The sequence below is a fragment of the Phalangium opilio genome, unplaced genomic scaffold, assembly GCF_054372755.1.
Source record: "Phalangium opilio isolate 3A_F unplaced genomic scaffold, DU_Popi_V2 ptg000031l_1, whole genome shotgun sequence".
NCBI lineage: Eukaryota > Metazoa > Arthropoda > Arachnida > Opiliones > Phalangiidae > Phalangium > Phalangium opilio.
The window spans coordinates 12,692,322-12,717,879 of NW_028324158.1; the positions used below are offsets into that span (position 1 = coordinate 12,692,322).

Below are 25,558 nucleotides of genomic sequence, written 5' to 3' on the forward strand. Positions count from 1 at the left end.
TCATAAAAGACCTCTTTCAAAGTTCGAAGGGTGCAAAGCAATTTTAGGTTTTTTGGGAAAGTTTTTACGGTTTTCTTAAAAGTAGGCCAAAAACCTGCTCTGTTTTTTTTTCTTTCTCCGATTCAATTCAATTTGGGGTAGGAAAGAAGAAAGGAAAACTACTGAACGAACACCGTAACGAAAAATATGAAAAAGTTATGGATTGGAATAATTTATCCCGAGGGTCTCATTTTAGAGAAAGTTGAACAATTTTTCATTTTCATTGTAACGTTTATCGACTTCAAGACTTTAAAACTAACAGGTTGACGAGACTTTCAGGAAGTGATATTACAGAGAAAAAATTATTTAAAGCTATTTTTTGGTTCGATTAAAATTGATTTAAAGGGAGAATGAATTAAATTTGTTGGAATAATAAAGACTTAACAATCCCTTTAAAAAATATATCGTAATATATTAAAATAAAAATAAAAAATCCAATTTCATAATAATAATAATAATAATAATCGAATCGCAATGGTGTGGGTTTGGTTGTTTTAGAACAAAAAAAATATAAAAAGTTAAACTTATAAATTTAAAATATTAAATGATAGCGATATATAAAATTTTTTGGGGCGTTGTCTTTTGAGAAAGGGCGAGTCACAAGAAAAAAAAATTCATTTTTATTTTTTTGCGTTCGATGATTGAAAGATTCAACGTTAAATAATTCGTTTCAAATTCAATAGCTATCAACGATTTTTGTTCCCTTCCCTTATAAGGTCAACTTTATAAAATTATGGATTGAGAATAATAGAGAAGGAGATAGAGATAGATTAAAAAAAAAAATGGTATTACGAAATTTAATCATATCTTTATAAATCTAAAAGTTCACCAGGTATTTTATAATATTATTATATTTTTTCCAAAGTAATATTAATTATATAATTAATATTCAGATTAAATAGCTTGTAAAATTAAAAATTTAGTAGATAATAAATTAAATTCAATATAATTTGAAAAATTAAAATGATATAGGCCTTAATCAATATTCATTTAAGTGGTAAATACCTTTGATAAATGATGAAAGTCATTCTATTTTTGTATCATATGATATTTTTAAATTAAATTAGAAGAAGTCATAAGTAATCTGATGTCACGTGATCTACAACTCCCCCCCCCAACAGAAAAAAAACTAATTTAAATTATTCAATTATTTATCAATGAAAACGCGACTTAATCAGCGTAACAAATAATGAACTTTTGTGAATAGAAAAGAAACAAGAACGAAGGGCGGCGAAACTATTGTGGTTTTAAGCCTATTATTTTACACACAAATGAAATTTCCTTCCCCTCCTCTCCCCCCAAATTTTCCCCAATCTGTCTGCTTGGAGTTAGTGTTACTAGGCGAGGGTAAAAAAAAATCCCCTTGCTAATTTTGACAAAAGAAGTTGGTCCTCTCCGATCCCGAATTCAATTGAAAACCGGGCCCAAAAATAATTTGGATAGCGACGGGCTATAAAAAGTCATTAAAAATCCCCCTTTCAAAGCGAAATAAGAGCTAAGCTATCAATGAGAAAACACGGCTTGTTTTATAAAACAAAAAGATTCTGAGAAGGGGAAACGTAACCAATCCGCGGGAACCAAGTTCTTTTGTTAAACAGTTCCATATATTTCACCTGGGATTGCACCAATCCCCTTCTTAAGCCTCGGTATGTTTAGACTTAGCTTGATTTTCTTCCCGAACTAATTAAGAATAACCCAAAATAAATTCAAAAACATTTTAAATTTACTTTTTGGGCTCGGATTTAATAATTCTAGTGGGATAAAAAAATTAATTTGAGTGGGTGTTCGCGATGACTTAGTTAATGAAGTTAAACCGGGGGATATTTCCAGAGGAGTATATTAATGAAAATGTTACCACGTGAGTGAACCCATTGTTTCTGAGAAGGCTGTTTTTTTCTAACTTTTCTTAGCTCTGATTGGTTTAGGCTATTGTTTAACGAGGGTGTGATATACCCTACCCTTTTTAAAACATTAGAAACAACGTTTTTCCTCCATAAAGGCATTGGTAAAAATCTACCAAGGGTTTCTTATTAATCTTCTATGCTAATTTTTCAATGCATTTTTGTTTTTTTCATTGTATTATTAATTTCGAAAACATTTTGTCCGTCGGCGTTTCGCTCGATTGCTTTGTATCATTATGCAAAAATTGTTACTTCGTCTAAAAACCAACTTTACAGCTAAAACCACGTAATTTTAATAATATTTCTGTAATAAGTTACGATGTTTTCGCTATTAATCTCTGGTTATTTTTAAATATTTTTTATTCGGGGTAAAGATGAAAGGAAAAGAAAAAAAAATTTCTGAAATAGTTTTGGTTATTAGAAAATTACTTGTTGGAGTTATGTTCTTTTTTTAGGGGGGTAAACCCCTTCGTTGGTGGCAGGATAATTTGCATATTTATAAAACTAATGTTTTCTTTTTCGACTCTGATAAATATCAGACGTAGAAGTACATTAAACTTACAGAAGTTGATAAAAAAATCGAGAAAGAAGTAAATAAACGCTGTAAAACATTGCTAAGAAAAAGGTAAAAAGGATTATTCCGGGTCATTAGGCTTAACGATTTCATACAAAATTCAGATGTATCTTTCACCATTCCGAGGATTTCACACCAGGAAACTGTTTGAAAATTTGATTAGGCGAAAGTAAAAGCAGGAGCGGGAAATAAATACACGGTGTATAAAACCTAGAGGCTATTATTTAAAAATTGAAAAGGAAAAAAAAAAATCCATCCTAAGGTGGTGGTGATACACCTTTTGACCTCTATACACACTATCTACCATTTCATGTGGAAAATATACCAAGTACAAAGGCACGAGCATTGATTTTTTTCAATAGAATTTGGTACCAATAAGTACGTTTAAAACAAAGGCGGGAAAAGGTTAAAAACTAAGCCTACAATGTTCCCGGGTTTCGGCACCACTATAGATTCCGGGTAACCTCCCTTAGAAAAAAAAGAAAGATTTGTATATATACGGTTGTATTTCTCTGACATACGTTGGCGTGATTTATTCCGTTGCTTCTGGCGTTTAGATTCTCACTTTTTCGCGCATTCTCGGGGCCCAAGCTTCGAATAGTTGCTGGCTTATGGCGCGCGAAAGGGACCCCCGCCTTTTTTTTCGCGCTCTTTTTACCCGCTGGTATTTTTTGGGAACAAAATCGAAATGGATGGAAAGAAACGTTTTTTTCGAGCCCGGGAAATTTGTACCTACTGTAACTATACCGAAATTCAAGCGTACTTAATCGACACTACTTTCTTTTATACGAGATTTAGTGTTGGGAATTCGTCCGCCCTGCTTACCCAAGTGTCCTGAGTTGACAAGGACTGTTCGGAATGTATTTTTCTTATCCCCGTTTCGTAAGGGGGGGGGAACATGGAACTCAATGATATACCTAATTTACACCCTACTATCAATTTAGAGTCGCCTTGGGCCTTGCCTGATGAGTTGTGTACATACGATATCCATGATTGCATTTAACTGTATTATATCCTTTTGTTATATAAAAATTCTAGGAAATAAATCTATTTCCGGTAAGGGGGTATAGGTAATTGCAACCTAGTTAAACCCGCAAAAGCACCTTTTTCCCTTAGGAAATTTACCCTTACCAAGATTGCAAAGTATTAAATCATCCACAACCCCTAATTTAAATTGATTTTAAAAAATAAATATACCTTAGGTGTATATACCATGAGCAATAATTAATGTTATTAGAACTAATTGAAGATATCATTTTGGACCAGTTTTATATCATCTGGAGGATAGGGGGTATTAGTCAGTGTGGCCAGTTTCAATAAAGCAAGAAACGAATTGGTTATTTTCCGTTCGGGGGGATATACCCCCGAAATGTCGGCACTAAAACTTAATGGGGGAGAATAAAAATTTATCCGTTGGTACAGAGAAGGATACGTTACGTATCTCTTTCCCGTAGCTGTTAATTATAAAGGTTGTTCTGTACCCCAACCCCCCCCCTAAAAACCCCCGTAGAAACTTAAATCCCCCTGATATAAAACCTACAGTACTATATATAGTAGTAGTACATACAACTCAGTCGAATTCGCTAGAGAACAAAGCATTTTATATGGAGAAAAACCGTGTTCGTCTATTTATTCTAAGCCTTGGTCAGGAAAGATGTGGGGGGAAAGGCCCTTCCAAAGCAGGTAATAGCCCTTTTGCGGGGTTGGTTGGGGATACAGGACCAGGGGAAAATCCCGCTCCATAAAAGACACTGTTAGTTTAGGGAAAAGGTATAAACACCAGATCCATGATCTAGAGACGAACCTAAAGCCCCATTCAGACTAGAAACTAAAATATTACGAAGTTGCTTTGGACACAGATGGCACCACTTCCTTAGCGCCTTTTCTTTAGCCATAGCTCACTCGATTATGCCTTACTGACACGTGATCGATTGAGTCATCTGCTCTCGCGTCTGAACAAGAAAATGAACCTTTACTGATATTGACGTCATAGAAACGAAATTAACGAGGCCACCAAAGGGAACGGAAGACGTTACTGAAGTCTGAATAGGCCTTAACACTCTCCTCTAGGTTGTAAAACCAAACTAACACCGTATACCAGAAAAGTTAGGCTTAGGATAGGTCTATTTTCTATTTGTCTAAATTCATTGGTGTCCGCAGCGCAAGTTAGTACAACCCCAGGTCAGAATTGAGGTTTGTTGACTGCGATAATACGGTATTTTTTTTCTCCCCTTTAGTGGAAGTGCGTATGCATGTTTGGGGGCATATTGTATATTTGTTAACAAATAAACTTTAATGGCAATTGCGAGCTTAGACGGACGCGCGACAGTGGGCCGGGAGGTGAGCTAGGTCATTAGAAAAGATCCATTTCGAAAACTGTTGACATTTAGACCCATATAATGGATAAATGGATATATTTTGGTCATTAGCGGAGGTGAAATATCACGGATGACCTTTTCGTGTTTGATTTAAATTTATTTTCGTGCGTTTTTCAAATTATTGGTCATGTTTCGCCAAAACAAATATGGCCACTAACTCTTGGTCGGTTTCGGTTTTATAAAGATAACTTAATCTGTTTTTATGTTTAAACACCAACCAAAACATAATACGCTTCTCTCTTCTAACAGAGTCCAAAATATAATTAAACGATATATGTACGTACCTTATAAGTTCTGAAATTGTATTTGATATAAAAACAAAGGTATAGCTAGCTCTTCGTTTATTGGATGATTCTCGATAGAATTAAGTTAGGGTTAGCTTTATACGTATGTAATGTTTCGATAAAAGTAATTGTGATTCAGGAGCTATTATGATTTCATCACGCTAGCATTGCAAACATAAATGCCTAATTTTTGCATAAATTAGTTATTAGTGTTTTGTTCCTTATGGGGGAAACTTGGTTAAATTATATTGTTATTAATATGGCAAATCAAATATTTTTTCAAACTAGACTATAAATTAACTTAGAAAGTTAGTATTAATTGGCAATAAACACTGCTCATGAAGAGGGTGGCCAGTTCTGTTACTGTGTACATGTGAACGTAATATGACTATGGATGGTTTGTCCGTTCGTCTATTCCGTCCCCCCGTCCCCCCCCAGAAAACAAATGGATGGTTTTCTCCGTTTCCCCTATACGCGATAAATCATTTGAACATTTTCCCCTCCACTAAACATAGTTGCTCCTAGTTTTTTTGTAGTTTTTTTTCAAACATACTAGGTTGTATATGTAGTTCTATGAGATACGATACATATTAAAGGCGAGCTAAAGGTGTTAGATTTCAAAGTTATTATTGAAACCAATGTTCGGTGTGGTATATCCAAGCTTGTTAACCAAAATATTTTGACGCCAAAATTGTCATATATGAAACGCGAAACCTCGTGCCCAAAATATGTCCAATTTAGGCTACGAACGCGAGTATAGTATATAAAGTATGAATTTAACTCACCAATTTAAGCTCGCAGTGACGTTCCTTGAGTAACTTGAAATTTAAACCAAATCGTCATGTCATGTCCTTTATTTTTTTCTTATATCTATGAAAAGAATAGAAAAAAAAAAATTATTATGTATTAGTTTAATTATTTAAATTAAATATTTAAAACACTTAAATTATTAAACTGAACGACAATTAAAATGAAATTTATAGCCATAAAAGAAGGACTGGGGACTTGTAAGTACTTATTCCTGTTGGAATGCGTTATAGACATTCACCCATAACAACCATCGAACGTAAAAGTCACCCTGAAAAAAATTACCAGTCTAGAACATTTCTTAAATTCTCCCCATGAATATTGAACAGTCTATTAGTAAGATTTTACAGTCGCTTAAGAAAAAGACACGAGAATCCTTTCTTGCTTGAATTAAACCTACTCCAAGTTATTATAAGCCCGGGAACAATTTCATCGTTAAAATACACTAGAGTTGAAGGTATAATCCAGGACACTTAAACGTAATTGAGATACACCTTTGGGGCTAAGGTATTTTACTCCGAGTGGTAGTGAGATGGAGCGTGTATTAAAGCCATTTTAGAATCTAGGAGGAGGAGGAGGAACGCGTAAGTACAATGCGATTCCATCCGCTTACGACGAGTTAGGGGGTTACGTTTTCAGTTCCAAATGGAAGAAGTATACACCCAGAGTTTAAATTGAAGCGCAGCTCCAAGTTTTACGAGCGAAATCATGAAAGGGAAGAAAAGGTTATAAAAGCTGGCTCTGACTCATTTCTGCTCAATTCCATGGTCTCACGCGTAACGCGCCTTGCCCACGACAGCCTACACGATTGTAAAACGAGCGACTAGACTCAAAAGTACTCCTATAGGCACCACAATACGAGTTCGCATTACGATTGAATCCACCGTAACCCAGGCGCTGTACACGTCGCAGTTGGTAATATAATGCGAACGCGACTTTCCTAGCTCGAATTATAGTTGTGTAAAATGCTAAAAGGGGTTCATTCCTTTTCTACATATATATATGTAGTTGAACATAACGCGGAGTGAGAGAGAGATGTACAGAGGAAACCCAAGGCTTATAATGTGACCATTTTCGTGTTTCCGAGAGTCGTTTCATTCCATACCATAGTGAAGTTTATGTTCCTAAAGGGAAGTTGCATGGACGCGACGGTGTCTTTTGACGTACGCTGCTACCATGATATGCCGCAGCCAGCTTTATATAACTATAGCCCCTTAAATTGGCCATACAGGGGAATACACGTCCCTACATCGCTTACTTTCAAAGGGGAATCGTAACATAAACCTTGCTGCGCCGGTAAAAATTTCGTAGGTTTTCATTTCTCCCAATTCTAATAACAAAACCAAGTTTATTTCAAATTTCGCTGCGAATAAATCTATAATGGGTTACGGATTTTTAAAGGGAGTATATAGGTATAAACCCCCAAAATGGACGCCTGAATTAGTTGCCTCTGTATTGCAATGCCAAAGAAACTCATAAGTTAGAGAACGAAGATAGTAAACAATTATTTTCGAATGTGTTTTATACTCTCTTTAAGAATAATGTGTAGTAACTAAGAGATTAACTTAAGGTTAGAAGATTTGGATTTTATAAAAGTATATACATACATACATACATACATATTATATATAAGCGTCGTCTGCTAATTTTAGTTTAAAAACGCGGGGACATGGGAGTAAACATGCCATTCTGAAAATGTTGCATCTATTTTCAGGAGATTACCTTTCGGGAAAACGGACTTTGGGCCGAGTTCAGCGAGATCAGATACGGAGGCATATAACGGCGAGGCAATGCCAGTGTAAGTCCTTCCAAACAAATAATTATAAACAGTACAACAAACAAATAAACAAAGTGTATATATACCCCCTCATTTATTTATTTTTCAATATATATTTATATATATAATACTGGCATCGCTTCAATGTGACTCTTTAATTATTTTGATTATAATTAAATAAATTAAATAAATAAATAATTATAAAAATCCCCCGGGGTTGGGGGGGGGGAAATGGGGATTAGATTCAAAATTCGGGGGGTTCTCGCATTAAAAACGACACCTCGGCTAATTGTAAATCCCCCAATTGGTATATAATACTGAATGAAGAACATGATACCTGATTCTCAGTTCTGTTTTTTTGAGTTATTTTAATTTAATTATGATTTGGTAATTAGTAGTGGTGTTAATTGTTGTTGGTGGCTATTGATTATTGTTGTTGTTGGGTGTCGTTGGTGTGAGAGCCTCGTCGAGTTAGTAGGGCTAAGCCTGAATAATTGTCAACAGGTGTGTCTTCTCTTCTGGCAGGCCGGGCCGACCACCAAAGAGAGCGTCCATGGTGGGACTGACCAGTTCCTCCATCACACACGCCGGCCTTCTCAAGAAAGGACGAATTGACGGAGAGTACGGTGGATACGAAAACGGACACATTTCCAGTAAGAGCACATTTTTTCATTAATAATATTACTTATATCTATTACTTTTATAAAGGGTTACGGTAACTATTTTTAAAGTTTCTCAACCTATATATAATTATTAGATGCACTAGCCCTTGAAATAACCTAAGCCTAAAATATGTTAAGTATAGGGTGCAAAGGTCAGTCGATGATTCCCAATAAATAATTAACAATTACTCTAATTAGATACCTAATTACACTACCCCCTTTCATATTCACTAATTATTAAAAACGCTAAGCCTTGCATGGTTTTATTAAAAACCCACGATGAACCCCTCGCGCTAGGGTCAAGTTTTTGAACCACTGAAGTAACAGCTGTGTCGAGTTAAAAAACAATTTTTTACCCATAAAAATATTTAATTTCCCGCTATTTCTGTAAAGAATTTTATATAAAAATGTTTTTTTCTAAAGAAAATTAATTGAAACTATAAACTCGGCGTCAGAATTTTAATCTTAAATTATCTTAAAAAGCGATGAAAGGCGTCGATCTAGATTACCGGATTAACTTACCACTAAGATATTAGATTACAGACGGTGAGAAAATTAACGGCGCGAATAAAAAAAAAATCACAGATATATCGTACAGTAACTGAGATCTTTGGGAAACAACAAAAAAAAAAAAAAAAACATTTGACCAAAAAATAGCCCTAGGTATTTTTCTTAAACTTCCACGGTGATCAAATTACTTAAAAATCTTTATTTTCTCTCACTATGGGAATGTAAAATTTCTTAAATACGAGGGGTCGGAAATTTATACAAAAATTATACTTATATGTATTTCAACACCATATACGGAATATAAGTTTAAAAAAATAAGTATCCAATCCCTCGGATTTATGCTTAGCTACTAGTTGTCTGTCTTTTCTTTTCGATTTCGTTCCTTGCATGATCAGATCGATGTTCCTAATCGCCGTGTTAATCTCACTGCGCCCCCCCCCCAGCTTGCTTCCTACATCTCGAACGGCCCCCCATCACATAGTAGCTTGCAGACAGCCGTTTCACCCCCTTTAACTTCCCCACAAAAATGATGGATTATACAGAAGTATTGAAGAAAAGGTTATACCACCACTATGTACCCAAGAAAGCTAAGCCTAAAGAAGGGTGGGTTGGGGGGGGGGGAATATAATCGATTATTTAATCGAATAACGTCATCCAAGATGGTTACCGTTTATTCGATTAGGTACAGGGGGTACATACATATCCTTGGGTTACCTGACACCGCTGGGAAAGGTGGGGTGCATGGGTTGGTGGTGTGATGATGGTCAGAGTGTGATAATTTTCCCTTACTGCAGATGGTTCGGGTATACGACTCTTAGGCTATAACGTAACGCAAACTCGGGATGGGTCGGTTGGTAGTGGGTTATGGGGTAGCTATATGCCTTGTCAGATCGAATTGGTCCTCAAGTATGTCATTGTTCTTGTCCACTTTACTTCCCGTGAGGCCCAGATGGCTAAAAAGCAAGCTTCGGGCTATTTTTACCTACATAATAATTGCGCAAGGGGATTGGTTATAGACTCTATACGACAACCAATAGGAGGGGGGTGGACCGATGCTATTGTTAGAAGATGTGTCTTATCATTCCCTACCCCTCCCCCCTTAATTCGTAAGGGAACTTGAGTTGAGCAACTCAAGAAGATGATCTTATAGTGTAGGAAGATAAGGAGAAACTTCATCCCAACCTGAGCATGTACTTCGTCCACGAAGACATAAAAAATCCCTACGATGTAGCTTCGGTTTCAGTAGCAAATCATCTTAGAAAACGCGATGAAAATGTACCTAGTCTCTTGGCACCATTTCCATCTCGAAAAAGGGGTGTGTGTGTGTGTGTGTGTGTAGTATATATCCCCTCGAAAAATGACTACAGTACGTCAATTTGAGGCTGATAACTTGGACAGGCAACGTGTCCCGCGAAATATGGAATGGAGGTTGGTGGGTAGCTTGGTTGGGAAATTGTCTAAGTGCCTATCCTGGTTGGACGCGGTGGTTATATACTTATTCGTGATGTCGACAATAGCTAACGGTAGCCGGCCGCGGTCACCTTCTGTTGCCTTGTTCGGATATCTCTTCCCCCCTCGGGTCCTCGACGTCGCTACAAACCTAATTTGTCGGAGACAGGACACTGGTCTATGGATATCAACCCCCGAAAGGGACACTTTGCGGAGAGAGATAAATTTACCCATCCTTTCTCTCGCTCTCCTCTTGGTCTTCTTATCGAGACTCTGAATCTTTTTATACTGGATTGGCGACATCGGTTAGGGTCGGAGGATGGATAAGGTAGTTGGTGTAGTATACCCGGCGGTCTCTCCATCGGATTAAAAAAGCCCATGACGGAATGGACAGGGCAAAAGTGTGACGGGACTTGAGGAGAGGCCGTAGCCCGACTAGCTACTCTTGAAAATGAGATAAAAAATATATGTATTTCTCGGGTTAAAATTCGTGGATGGATATCGTGGTACGTGTTCACCGAGGTTGCACGCAGACCAGAACCAGCAGTTTCTTGGTTATCGATTCATCTTAGAACAGGTTACTTATATTATATTAATGGTGCAGAACGAGTATTTTTTTTTAGTAATGTTTCACTGTTTCTCGGATTGATTTTAAAATGTAATGGTCTTGCTATAGATTTTCAAAACATGAACGTACAATAACAGACTACCTTACCAACTGAAACTCTAGCTAGGGCTGCGAGACACAAAGAACTAACTGAGATAAGGATGACGCAAGTACTTAAAGCTTCAATGACCATGCAGTTCATAAATGTCAAACCCTTATGGATTTCTAGTCAGGATGAACCCTTGAAAAAACCCTTGTAACTCCATAAAAGACGATGAATTCATAATGGGTATAGACGGATAAAGATCAAGCAACGATTTTAAACTCTAAAGTCACGATCAAGCAAGAATTATAGTGAATAAAAAATTAAAGAAAGGTTAGGTTAGACAGAAAAAGAGTCGAGTGCCCTTTTCTCTCTCTTTCTCTTTTGGGTAACTTTGATGGGAATGCGGTGGCCTGGCAAGCCTGTCGGCGGCAACGTGACGCTATCAGATCATCCGGGACCTAGCAAAAGTCTGTCGGGAACTCATCCCATGTCCTATAATCGTTCGCATCACGCAAAACGGTTCCCAGGTGTCCACAAAAATTGGGGGAAATTCAATTTAGACGACCCCCTTAAAAGCTCTAGTTTAGAGAACGCTAGACAAGATGTCAGTCCTATTCAATATTACGAACGACATATCCCAAGATGTTCCTACGATGAAGTAAAACGCGTCATGTCAACTGTAAACAGTTTTTGTTCCCTTAGTGTTCAGTATACTCGCGTTACATCACTGTGAACTTTCAGTTGCCGCAAAAGCAAAATACTTCAGTTTTATGAGCTTCTACAAATATCCGAATTCATTTTTTGACTTCTGATAATGGGGGTCTTTTAAACCCCACCCTTAGGTGGATATATATAAAAAATGGTAAGGATGATTCCATTGTTAAGTATTTTTCCTCTATTTGAACTTTCGGAAGTGGAATACAATAAAAGATACGAGCGGCCCTTTTTAACCATAATGCACTTGGGCAAAATGCAATATGGAATTGAATTCAATGAATAGACAGAAACCCAAAATAGAAAAGAAAAAAATATATCGTCCCACAATTCCAAGCGGGAACGTAACTATGAGCGCAGTCAGACAGTGAGTGCGGGAGATGAATTTCTATGAATGTGTGTGTGCTCTTTTTGGGTGAGCTATCCTAAACCGACCACAAGAGGATTGTGGTGGTGGTCATGGTGATGGTACTATAGATCCCCTCGGGAATGGTACCATCAGGCCATCTTTGTTGTATTCTAAACTAATCCCGAGAGATGAAATGGAAAGAAAAAGATTCTGGAAGATTCTTCTGATAGATAGTTTTGGAAAAAAGAAAAAAAAGGAAAAAATCTTTAGCCCTAACTTAAAAAAATATTCTATTTGAAAGATCTTTTTTTTTCCCGGTCGTTTCTTCAGACGTCAAACGTCGAAATCACTGACAAAACTTCCGAACGATTGGAAGCAACGTACCATAAACGCCAAATAACTTCAAGAAAGACAGAAACGATGAACCACCGAAGAAACAGTTCTTATTTTGTATTTTTTAGGCTTAGCCCTGGTTAGTAAAAGCGAGATTTAGACATTTTGTCCCTTTTTTTTTCAGTTCATTATCTTAGAATAGAAATCTGTCCACTGTCTAATAAACTTCATATAGGCCTAGAAGTAATTTTGAAAATATTTTTGAATTCGAAGCTTGTTAGGGCCGCGTTCGTGGTATTTATTGATTTATTCCAATTTTTTGCAAAGCAAAACAAGAAAGAAAAATTCGTAGTTATTTGAGGTCACTGAACTGTCACTAATTTATTTAAGAAACGTATTTACTCTTACGAAAATAATTTGCATAAATCTATTAACAACAAAACAAAGCCCCCCCCCCTTTTAAGCATGCATTGTTTACTCACAAACAAGGCGGATAATTTTCAAGAAATTCCCTTAATTAAATAAAATAATTAAACGCCCTTGGGTTTAAGTTAGAACACGCGATCAGTGATCAAAAGGTTTTGGATTCCCCCCTCTCGTTTCTTAATTCAACTAATTAGCAAAGTTTCGCCGTTGAAATTGTGTCATAAGGTCTATTTTTGACCTACTATTCCATTATTTGTAACAACAAAAAAAGTCGTAACGGTTATAGGTGAACCAGAAAACCAGGAAGTCGCTTACGGGGATTTCAAAGAAACTAGATTTGTACGATTCATAAATCATAACCTTACAATAGGGAAACCCCAGTTGGAAATAAAAAATGTATCATTGGAATGTCGACTTTCTCTTTCTGTAACTGGCGCAGTTTGCAAAAGGAGCTCGCTCACCCCTCCAAGGTATTGAGAATTACACAATGAAGGCGAGGAAACTCGTAATAAAATAATTTATATCCAATTTTCAATTGTGTTCCAAGAAAGAGTTGGTTGCATTCGACACGCAACGGTTCATCGAAGTACGTAATTCGAAGTAATTATTCAATATTTCTGTGGCTCTCATAGGAAATAACAGTAGTCACCAACCAACTCACTCGATCCTCGGAGGATACTAGGGGTTGAATTAGAATGGTATGGGAACCATCGGGTTCTTACAAGTGGGGACCGGTAAACCCCGGACCCCCAAAATGCGAGCGAATAATATGACAAGGAAAGAAATCATAGAATAGCATCTTGACTATGCAAATTTGATTTCTTTCCAATTGTCCCATTGAAAAATTCCCGATGTCCCCCGCTCGCTCCGGGACACAAAGTATAGTGTGTGTGACGCGAGTATATGACGAGGAGGGCCCCTCTCCTAGATCTGTAGATCTCCGGGCCCTATTTTTCTTAAGGACATAATGATATTCGGGATAACACTATAGATCTAGATGCCACTATGCCAAGGGACCCCTAGATAAGGGGCCTCAATCGAAGGCTTGAATATTCTTTAATTTCAAAAATATTTTTATGGAAATTATCAATTTTTTTTCTTTCTTTCTTGGTTCGAGGAGGAGAAATCTTTCAGGCGTTAATTTTACGGTTGTCCGATTCCATTTCAGACTTTTTAGGTTCAGTTCAATTCGATTGAGGGTATATAGAATCTTTCCTTGAAATTTTATTCAATTATCTATAGCATTTGAGTACCTTGCTTGCAGCAAACCACTTTAGCTACAAAACAACCTTGGCATACTGCATGGAAGGCAGGCCAATTGGAACCATCAATTTGAATAATATATCCCGGAAGTGTCCATAGAGAGGTCCTCTAAGCTCAATCCAATAGGTCAACAGAGTAAGGGGTTCATATCTACAGGTATTACACGTGTTTTGGGCCAAGAGAAGGAGTTCATATGCAAATGGTAAATCCCCTAACCCAAAAAAAGAGGCCCATCCATATCTTGAAGAATAATTTTCCTTCTTGAAGAGAGAGAGAGAGAGAGTATCGTGTTAGATTCGGGTATCAATGACGCGTTATTATTATAACTCCGAGGATTATCCTACCACCACCATCATGCAGGATATCGGATATGTCCCACCAAGAAATCCTTGACAAGGCGTTTTATAAAAATTTCCATTGTGTCCCATGGTGTCGACACTTTTCCTTAGGGGGTATGAAGGACGAAAAAGGCTTAGTTAAAGCAGCAATACGTGACGAAAATCATACGCGAGCTTTGTTAAGCCTTGCACGTATAAGATTACATATTTTTACCTCAACTAGGTATATTTTAAGTTGAAATTATACTATTAAACCACGTCTTTCATACCTCTACCATACCTTAAGTCCAGCTTTAAGGTATGGTAAATACTAAAGTTGAAATATCGATATGTTCCTACATTTTTTTTTTCTTTTCCAGAACTAAATCGTATATATACATGGTTACAAACAACCCCTCTTCTTTTTTGGAAATATGGATTTTGGGGGCCCATAACGTGCCCCTTTACTAAAGAGAGGTTGGGGTTACAACGCGGGTTTTCTCCCTCGTCATATTTTAATCCTCAATCCCGTTCACTCTCTCTCTCTCTCTCTCTCGTTTCTTTTCTTCCCATGCTAATTCGATATCCGTTGTCACAAACGTATATACACTATGTCCTTAATACGAAATTGGCGGGAAAGTTGTCGCGCTAAAAAAATACGGGGGTTTTCCCCTCGCGCCTAACCATTACAAACCACGTCAGAAGCAAATTAAATATATACTGAAATATATATGTATGTATGTATGTATTTCTAGATTTGGCAAAGTTAGAATTTTTATAACCTAGCATTGGGGGTACGTAGACCCCATAACGGAACAACTATGCAAAACCCCATTGAGGAAAGAGTGAGTCAGACACAGGGAAAAATGCATCAGTTTTTTAGGTCTGTACTCGAAAACCTTAACGTATAGGCATACATCACAGGATGAGGACCCTAGATGTCATTTCAAAGTTGGGTACCATCCCTCATAGTGTTATACTAGGGTATCCCTGCCTGGTTCATCCCATCAGGAATCTTATATTCACTTGTACTATGACTTAAAGTCATTCTAAGCTCAGTGATGATGCATTTTCATTTTGGGTTGGCGTATTGACAACAAGGGTTGAGAGTTTGAAGATGGGATGGATTGATAGGGGCCCCAATTTTCTCTCTCCATCCATTTGCATAACTTCATAGATACGTATCACGTGGTTCAAATAAAATATTATCAATGCCCCTACCTATTATTTGACCAAAAAATTTAAACTGATTTCATGAGATCCGATTGAATCTTAAATTTGTAGAATTATAATTCCGTGTTCGAACAAAACCTAGCCTTATATTTTAATTAATTTTGGTGATAGTAATTGGACCCCCCCCCCCAAAAAAAACCACGATGGTGTCCTGTCAGGAAACCATGTTGAGAGAGTAGAAGCAGTTGTTTTAACAAACACTAGCTAGCTGCCAGATGTTTAAAGATATCTAGAAAAAAAAAGGAGAACTCCACCTAGAACTTTAGGCCCTTGATTGGCCAGCATACCGAATGGAACACCGAATGGAACAACTGAACTCGGGACAGATTCTAGAAACTATATCAGAAAATGCAACACGCTGAGTCCTACGTCCGTTTTAGTCCATCTATCCCCGACACGTCTACTTCACCGCGGGAACAATGACGGAGAGGAAAGCCTATACCCGTTACGTAAAGAGAACCCATCCCTATATCATCTACCTGAACCTTCTTTACACCAGGGAAACCTACTGGACTTGGTATAGTTCATAAGGCGAACTTAGGGACAAGTGACGCGAGTTGGGCAACGTTTTAAACACGATACCATCCGTCTGTTTGACGAAGGAGACGAGAGGAAGATGGCCAAGCACGAAACTGCAGCGTGGGGAGGATTGGAGGTGTAGCCTTCGTAAAACGAGGAAGTTTAGGCTTAAAAAAATTGGCCCCGAATTCAATTAACTTGACCCAAACACTATGAAGTGATCGTTGGTTGACTGCGTTTGCTCAACATGAACGCAAATCGCATCTGCGCTTTGAGAAATTTGCAAAAGACATTTCGTGAATTATTTTTAATTATAAGCCTAGGCGGATTTTGTGACAAGAGCTAGACTAATCAATGAAATTGCAGTTAGAAAGACGTCCGAATTGTGACGCATGACGGACAGTTTTCAAGCCTGGCCCACAAAGCCCAAGAATAGAAATTAACATGGACCCAATGATAATTGTAGAAAATACTTTGAAATTTTTCTCAATGTTAATTGCGTTAGATCAAACCAGATGTTCGATTCAGTTTGTGAATTAAATTCACGTGCAGTCAATAGATAAAAAAAATTATATAATTTTCTCATGGAAACGATTTTTAAACGAAAGCAACTTGAGAGTTTTTAGGACCCCCAAAAAAAGGAGCTTTAGCTAGCTATACGAGTCGAATCTTGGGTTTGGAGATTTCATAAAGTATATTTCCCCTACAAACCGCGCTCCACTTCTGCCATCCATTTTTGAACCAACGTCAGGAAGAACTTATACAAGGATGGTAAAAAAGTACGTTCGAAAAATTTAGCGGCGGCGCAACGTTTTTTCATATATAGGATCTCATTGTGCGATTTTCACTCCGTGTTTGATCGGAAGCAGAAGAGGTCTGCAATGAGATAAGCGCTGCTTCGCCCCATCCCTTAATGCAAACAAGTTGAGTCCGACACAAAGTAAATATCAAGTTAGGCTAAAAACCCCGGACAGAGAATAAACCGGGAAGCTAAAACTTTTTATTCTAAGTGGCCGTAAGGATGATTTGGAAAAAAAAAAAAAAGATCCAATCCCAGGGTAGCGCCTACGGTGGTGATGTGGCCTTATTATTGTCAGATGTCACTCGAGCGCGAGAGTGGACACGGACATATCTCTCTTGTTAACTTTAGTAGAGTAGCTATATGTTTAGGCAAAAGGCCCAGATGGTACTATCAAATCACAACGTCCCAAATTTCAATCTTAGATAACAATTAATTACATCCAACGGTTCAATTTGAACCATCATGTTAACTCCGTATGAGCAGACAAAGAAAAACACACTGAATCATACTAGTAACTAAGCACATCATTTTATCCGTCTCCCTCCCAATGCATTTGACGCAATCCTGGCTGGTTATGTAGTTTACATTTGGGTCCTCAATGCGTGGGTTGCTTCCAACGTGTCCCCATAATCCTTGACATTGAAAGACAAAGGCTTAGCAGCTACACTTGAATAGGATAAAACATGCCTAGTACCGTAGTGCCCGGTGATATCTGTTTCCCAGTTATATATATACACGCAAGTAGGCTTGAAGCGAAGGAAGGAAGCGATAGACGGTGGTGTAGTGTAGTGTAGGTACATCTGTATTATGTACCGGGCGCTGATGGTTAAGTGACAATGATAAATGAGCACCAGAAACCCGAAGCGCCCATAAGAGATAACTTTCGTTTTAGACTATCTTCCAGTACAGGAGAGCGCCATACAGAGCTAGCTTCCTTGTTTTCCTTTTCTTCCCCTACCCCCTCATTCGATCCCTTTACCCATACTGCATTGCGCGGGACAGACAATCGACCCTAGTTCAACAACCATAACCAGAAAAATACTTGGCAACTTTAGTTATCTTTTTGTTTCGATAAAAATACTCGAATGTTGACTCCTTCGGGATTTGAAGTCTAGAAGTTGTAGACCAACTTTCTCAATTTTCCCTTTTGAATTCTAACCAAATTCGGAGTTGAAATAGAGTACATTTTAGATGGTTCAATCTTTTTTTTTTTCATCGCAAACTGAGGGATGATTTAATGGTAGATAGTTCCAAAAAGGAAGAGGAGTGGGGCTTCTTCCCCCCAATAGTCGAGGGGTATCACCGATTCAGGAAGTAACTTTAATGAAAGACTTACACGAAATGCCATTAAAACTTTAGAAAACTCCCCGCTATTTGCATTATTAACCAATCATACAAACGCCTTGCAATAAGTAAACTTTGCAACTTCAGGGAATCTTCACCCCTTTTAATATACTTCTGTCTATGCTTAAGAGATAGTGTACGGGGAATGGATAGAATTAGCCAATGGTATTTGATTTGTTGCGAACGAACTAATGACATGTTTTTCTCACCCCATTACTGTGATTACAGAAAGCCGATATTTCTATTCAACAGGTGAACGATTGGAAAAGCACGGTTTGTTACCGAACGGCTACAGTCACCACGCGGCGGCCCAAGCGGCAGCAGCGGCGGCGGCCGCGGCCGCCACCTCTCCTCACATCAACCCGCTGCCTTTCATGGCGCTGAACCACCCCAACGCCCACGGGGGCAATCCCCCCGGATCCATCCTGCCCGCCGGGATGACCCTACCACTATCATCATCCTCATCTTCCTCGTCTTCATCGGCGGCCGCCCAGGCGGCGGCTGCAGCGGCTGCGGCCGCCGTCGCCGCTAATTCCAGACAGCACGCCTCCCAAGGTGGTTCCAACAACATAAACCCATCCTCCAGGACGGACGGTTCAGTCATTAAAGACAGGTCACAAGGACATACGGACGGGGTCAACTCATCAAGGTAAGAAACTGATTCAAATTTTCCTGAACTGATTTCACATATTTGCGCGCCCATAATTTGACCCCCCCTATGAACTTCAACCTTCAAGCATATATTTAAATGATTATTTTTGGCAACAACAGAACCCTCTACGTATAATCTAATGAAACCATTCCTTAAACCTTTGGGAACATTTCCCTCATCCTACAAAGGGACACCGCCTTGCCCAACTAAAAAAAGAGATCATACGCAGCACCAATCCATTCTTTCCCAAAAGGGTTCCTCTAGACTAAAAGCAATTTTTTTGTTCTATCATATCACATCGTATCACACACATACACATACACAAATTCCGGAGAGATTCTCTTTGAGAGAAAATATAATTTGATTGCGGAGATTCAGAGTGTTGCAGGGAAAAGAAAGGGGTCATTCGGATTTTTTGGGGGGCCATGCATGCCGGTAGGCTGGAAAAAAGGCTTAACACTCGCCTTGTTAATGTGATGAAAAGAGAATTTTCCTATCGCCAGATTCTGACGCCAACTATTTCTGACTACCGCTGTAGTACTTACGAAAAGCAAAAGTCGGAAAAAAAAATCCCCGCATCTTTGATCCTAGGGAATTGTTCCAAAAAAGGCGGGAAATACGTGACCCCCCGCGACCCCCGGATATAAAAATGAAACTAAAACGATGAAGGTATTGTTCCTACTATACCTTGCTACAGTACCAACTAGCAAATCAAATTTGTTACCCCTTTTAAAGGGAACGCAAAATGAGTCGAGATTTCATTGCTGACATATCGAAAAATATTCAATAAATACGTAACCTTCCCTTTAATATCATCTATTCCCTTGCCGAATGTACAGGTACAAGCGCTTTGCCCAAAAATGAATTGAATTGAACTGGAATCGAATTTAGGCTTAATAAACGCCCTACACAAAATTTCTCTACAGCAAACTCGAAACGTGTTCAATTTGACATTTTTATATAAAATGCTGCATTAAAGGGTACACAACACAACCCTTAGGTAATATCCAAATCTTCAAAAGGAAGAAAATATGTATGCGTACAACAGTTTGAAACCAAGGCCTAACTCATAGCTCATTAGGTTTGAATTAATAAGCAAAACCGTATGCAAATTTTGAAACCAAACCCATATCGGTTGACGACAGACCAAAAGGTTTAAAGAATGTATTGAAATCACTTAGCAAGTACGGTCAAGTGACATTGGGTGCTATACCCCTTAACGTTAGTTTAATTTTCCCACAAAATACTCATTATCGAGACCCGTTGGTAATCCTTACCGTGGGGGAGGGGGGGTTACGCCGTTTCGTTCTAGCCCCCCCCCTGTCAAATTGAGACAAGTTTCGAACCCCCTAAAGACTCCAAAAGGATTACTATGAATTTTTGTAAGTTGAGATGGTTGAGGTCTCCTGTTCTTACTGTTGTACAGCCGCGCGGCCTGAACCCGAATATCTAATATTTATTTATTAATTTGCGTTTTGACCTCAACCATATTATTTCTAAGATGAAACCCAATTACGAAACGCTTTTGGTTTTGGTGTAGTATAGCTATAGTCAGTATATATGGTCGCCGGTTTTAAAAGGTTTTAAAATTACAAGGATTATCTTCTTGGGGTACAAGTTAGCTTTTAGAATAAACAAGTTTTAAAACACCGTCGCAACCCCCCTTCTCCTTTCACCCTATCCCCAATCTACGCTATTTTAACAAGCATGGAGGAGTAAAGGATTAACAGGTTTATATTTAAATATCTGATTATAATTTTTCCATGTAAAGATTTGATCAAAAGCTTGTTTGTTTATTGTAATACCTGATTTTACACTGAACGAGTGTTGCAACTTGTTTGTATGAATAATTATATTCTTGTGCGGTTTGCACCTCCATTAAGGGGTGGGGAGTTTAAACGGCGTATTGTTACAACTATGGCGCCATTTTGGTATTACTTCCAAAGCATACAATACTGCAAACACCATAAAAATATATATATAGAAAAAAGTATATAGTTCTTAAGCGTATAATTCTGTTCCGAGGCTTAATATTACTTTTCAATTCGGTGTGCAGAAACGTTAGGGGGGTAGTATAGGGGATTGTTCCTTTTGTTTTGGGCCGCTAGGATCGCTTCGCTACGTAACTGAGTCATCGGGCCTCATTAACCCTAGCGACCCCGCGTGCAGTGTAGAAATGGCGCGCTAAGCCGCGTGCCATCGGAACAGACAAAAATCCATAAATAAACCCCGTTTAACTTGTCCCTAAAACCGAGGCTAAAAATCCCCTACAATCCATGTTTAAAACGCTGCAAAGCGATACTTGACCATTTCAGTCGTAGATTACACTACCACGGGGTTAAGTACTAAGGCGGAGAGTACTATGAAACTGGTGGCAAATTCGGGATGGAGTCGAAAAAGAACGAAGGTGCGAGTGGAAGATAAATGAAGTTTTAATTCGTCACCCAGCGAGCGGGCGCCCCCAATAACGGGGACCCAAAGGGTGAGGGTGTGGGGGTACATCCCCGCTAAGAAAAGGATACACTAAACACCCCCCCCCCCCACCTAACACCACCAACCAACACTTTCCGTAACACTTTCAAAAGAGTATTATGCGGAGAGTGGAAAAAACTGGGCACCCAAAAAAGATAGCGTACCATGCATGCATGAATTCATTCAAATTATCCCATGAAAATAATTACTTTTACTATATGAACTTATACTTATTGACTACCCTATCATCACGTGATTAATGCCGAACTTTTATGGTAATTTTAATAATTTGCAATGTAAATATTCATGTTAGAAATTTATATAATTCATAGTAAGCTGACGATTAGAAATGCAGTACATGAATGGAAAGAAAGTAGCACGAGAGCGCGTGGAGGTTTTCCGAGGGGTCAGTCACTAGGCGGATTAGGTCGTTCACGCTTACTAAAGTTAAACCATACTCAAGGAAATAAGAGTGTCTTGCCCCTCGCGTATCTCTAGGAATGAAAGGATTGTATAATTATGCCTGTTGTGATTTTTTTTCAACATCATCCCTTTCTTTGGGTTCTTTTACCGTTAGGCCTCAGCATAGTATCATGCGTGTGCCTTTCTATTCTAGCTTAGAAGCTGTCAAAATGAGCTGGCGTTTTATATCCCCTTTTTTTAAAATAATACTTTTTTTTAATTAAAATATCAGGTGTGAAAAGTTTTAAAACTACTACAAAAACCTTATACGTACCACCGTAATTCAAAATTGAAATTTAATTACGTGGAAAATGGAATGGAGTTCAGTGTTCATATTAAAACCTTTCGCTATAACTAAATTACAAAACCTAATTAAACATACAAAACTATAAAATAAATTCACCCCCCTCTTTAATAATAAACTTTGCCCCTACTACTACGAGGTGGTCTAATCATTTCTAAATTGCGCTGCGTCTAATGCAATTGGCATAGTAGATAGAATAGAATCCCCATAGAGAACTCAGGGGGGAAATCCTCTACACCAGTATAATATCCCTATATAGTAAGTAGACTGAGTTAGAAGCGAAATTTAACAACTGGAGATAGAATTTATCCAAGCCCATCTCGCTGGCAAAACTGCAAGCAAACTGCATTTAGAAATTTAATTAAGCGAAAGGGGACAATTCAAATAGAATTCCCGCTCTCTATATATAAGTTTTGGGCCTAACTATAGCCGTACCGAACTCCCGTTTGAAGATAAACAAGACTAGGTTAAAATGACGTGCTCTCTCTCTCTCTCTCTCTCTCTCTCTCTCTCTCTCTCTCTCTCTCCACACCAACTCTTAACTCCATCTACGAATTAAATTGAACCATAGGAGAGTAAGAGAGCGCGTAGCTCTCTTTTACTGTCTTTTGAAAAGGCCATGCACTCCGGCACTCCCCAATCCCATTCTTATATATAGATGGAAAAGGAACTAGTTCCTAAAATAAGCTTAACCTTAGAATCGGTAGAATTTAACAAAGAATAAGGCAGTTTTCCATAGGGAAATGTTACGTTTCTAAGGTTGATTTTTGAGACTCTATGAACCACGACGAGTCTCTGTTTAATTAGTGGCCCTCAAATTTAGGATACAACAGAGAGGGATCCAATAATTCCGGCAACCCGACAATGGAATGAAATGGGTACAGGATGAAACTGAAATTACTGTCTTTACAGACAGAATGGGAAAAGGAAAATATATATATGCGAAAAGGCTTAAAACGATTTGCGAGCTTAAATTGCATCCACGTGTCTTTGACACATTCGGTTCCCATCGCGAGATACTGAACCTTTTCCTTCATACATTTTAAAACAATTTAATATTGGAAGCTAACCACTGTATATTTATATAAAAAAATATATTGATTCGATTTTAAAATTCTGAATATTAAAGCTAAAATTATTGATAAATTTCCATAGAAGGTTTTAACCCTTTAAAAGATATTATATAATATAATATTAAAGTATCGGAGTTTTATTTTTTATTCACCCTCATTCTTTTATTAATATCTTTCATATCATTTAGAAATTAGTGTTGAGATGGGGTGAAACAATGAGATTCAAAAACCCTTTCACATTTCTGACGGATGTCAGAAGAAGAAAGTGGTGTTTTCAATGTTCATCCCCCCCAATCCTCAACATCTCTCTGAAGATGCTACAGGGGGAGGAAAAAGAAAGGGGTAGTATAGTAAAACGAGACCCCAGATTGTGTGAACCTGAGAGAGAGCTTTTTCAGGAAAAACTAAAGAGAGAGTCAGAAGGGAGAAAGAGAGAGAGAGAGATATGTCAGATACTTTTCCCCTTCTAGCCCCAAAAATCTTACCCCTTTTTTTTTATTCAACTTTTCTAACTCAACCCCTGGAAGGAAGGTTTCGCTGCCCGTCAATGCCAGCTGCATTGAAAACAAAACCCCGAGATGATGGGAAGAGGAGAGAGAGAAAGCTAAGCCTTTGCTGGCTCCGGATGCCTGGAAGATGCTGGGCGAGATGGGTTAGTTGGATGGTGGGTTTTTGGAAAGGATAGCCCCACCACCAGAAAGAAAAAAAAAAAAAAACTAAAAATTTGATAATGAATATCAATTGAATTTCTTTAAGCAAAAACGACTGCACACCCCTGACGAACCTCCTCCCTAAAATTGCCTATCGGATCTAGAAAGAATCGGGTTTTTTTTTCATAGCAGCGTGGGGGTTGGGTTGAATCACAAAGGTTCGACGTGAGCTAGTTCAATAAATTCCTGAACAAAAGCGAGAGTCTACGGAATTTGGTAAAAAGAAAAGAACTACTTCTTTCTTCTTTGCGAGGGGGTACATCCCCCCAACACCCCCTTAAAGAAAAAGAAAGTAATATGGGGAAGGAGGTGCAAGAATTGAATTTTTGTCTTCTTTTTTTCTATACAAACATTTTGTTAATTTCTACAAAGCCTACCCCCCCCCCCTGCACCACATCTTTTTTCGGGGGTTTCGCCCCCATCCCCCTTCAAAACCAAAATTAAGGAGAAAAAAAAAGAGGGCAAAGGGGGATATAAAAAAGAAAGTTTCTCTCAGCTTCCTAGGATCCCATTTTCAGAGAAACGGTTTTTTAATGCACCCCCTCATCTCCCCCCCCCCGGGGGTCGCTTCATCCTCATCCCAAATCGATTCCGATCAACCATTGGTCCGTTTTTAAGATCGGATTCTTTAAAAGAAATTTTACTTTCTTTACCCAAGATTTTTCAAAGGGTTAGGAAAAAGAGAAGAATTCTAAGAGAGGGAGAGAAAAAAAAATACTACGGGTTTAAAAGGATTTAAAGGAATTTCTTTTTCAGTTTAAAAATAGTTTAAGATAAGTTTTTAAAAAGTCTTTAAAAAACTTAAGGACAACTATTCGGACTCGACCTTTAAAGTATAAACAAAAACTATACCTATTTTTCCAAATGACAATAATCCGAAAAAAAAATTAATTAAAATGTCACGGGACAAAAATTTAAATCTAAATTTCAAAGAGAAATATTTTTTTTTTTGACGTAACATCTTAATCGGAATTTGAAATTCCGCCCAACATCATTGAGATGCGATGAAAGCAAAGTACAAGAAAAAAAAGCATATTAGAAAAAAACCCAGTATTTAGCTAGAGGACTTAGCAATCTGTATGAAAGGAGAGAGAGAGAGAGAGAGAGTCTAGGTCCCTTTGACAATTGAGACATCTTCAATTAGCTGCGAGCGTTGTCTGTCCTTCCGTCTCTTCCCCCTCCCCTCCCCCACCTCTTGTCTATTTTTCCCCAAACTAATTTTTTTCTCTGCCATCAAACACTTTATATTGTAGGAAGTGTAGTTTTTCCCCTGAACGTTAATTCTTTTGTCTTGCCAGGCGGCAGATGTCCTATTCCCTATTCTAGCTACCGGGAGAGAATAATTCTGGGACCATTAGTGTCCTTAGGCCAACACCTAGGATTACTAACAAAACTTCTAATTGAGATACGAGCACACCATCCTGAACTTGCACCGAGTTTAACACTATGACATTAAATAAATATTGCAATTGAAAAATTTGAATATTTTTGGGTTAACAGGATTAGGACTTCATAAGTAATTTAAAATTGCCACTAAACCATTTAAATCTT

At 38.0% G+C, this 25,558-nt stretch overlaps 1 protein-coding gene and 1 long non-coding RNA gene across 10 annotated transcripts in view; one reads left to right on the forward strand and one right to left on the reverse strand.

The window, feature by feature from the left end:
- Positions 1-25,558, reverse strand: part of LOC149690706 (uncharacterized) — a 179,398-nt gene that overhangs the window by 46,329 nt on the left and 107,511 nt on the right. For both annotated transcript variants that reach the window (XR_016383782.1, XR_016383783.1), the window contains one exon: positions 5,962-6,046. This is a non-coding gene — a long non-coding RNA (uncharacterized LOC149690706). The remainder of the gene's footprint in view (positions 1-5,961; positions 6,047-25,558) is intronic.
- dac (dachshund family transcription factor) overlaps positions 1-25,558 on the forward strand; it is a 132,948-nt gene that overhangs the window by 33,740 nt on the left and 73,650 nt on the right. For 2 of the 8 annotated variants that reach the window (XM_089870304.1, XM_089870299.1), the window contains exons 2-4: positions 7,698-7,781; positions 8,265-8,413; positions 18,563-18,983. In XM_089870304.1, the coding sequence (XP_089726430.1) occupies positions 7,698-7,781; positions 8,265-8,413; positions 18,563-18,983 (654 nt within the window). The remainder of the gene's footprint in view (positions 1-7,697; positions 7,782-8,264; positions 8,414-18,562; positions 18,984-25,558) is intronic. The other 6 variants (XM_089870301.1, XM_089870300.1, XM_089870302.1 and 3 more) reach the window with 6 other exon arrangements.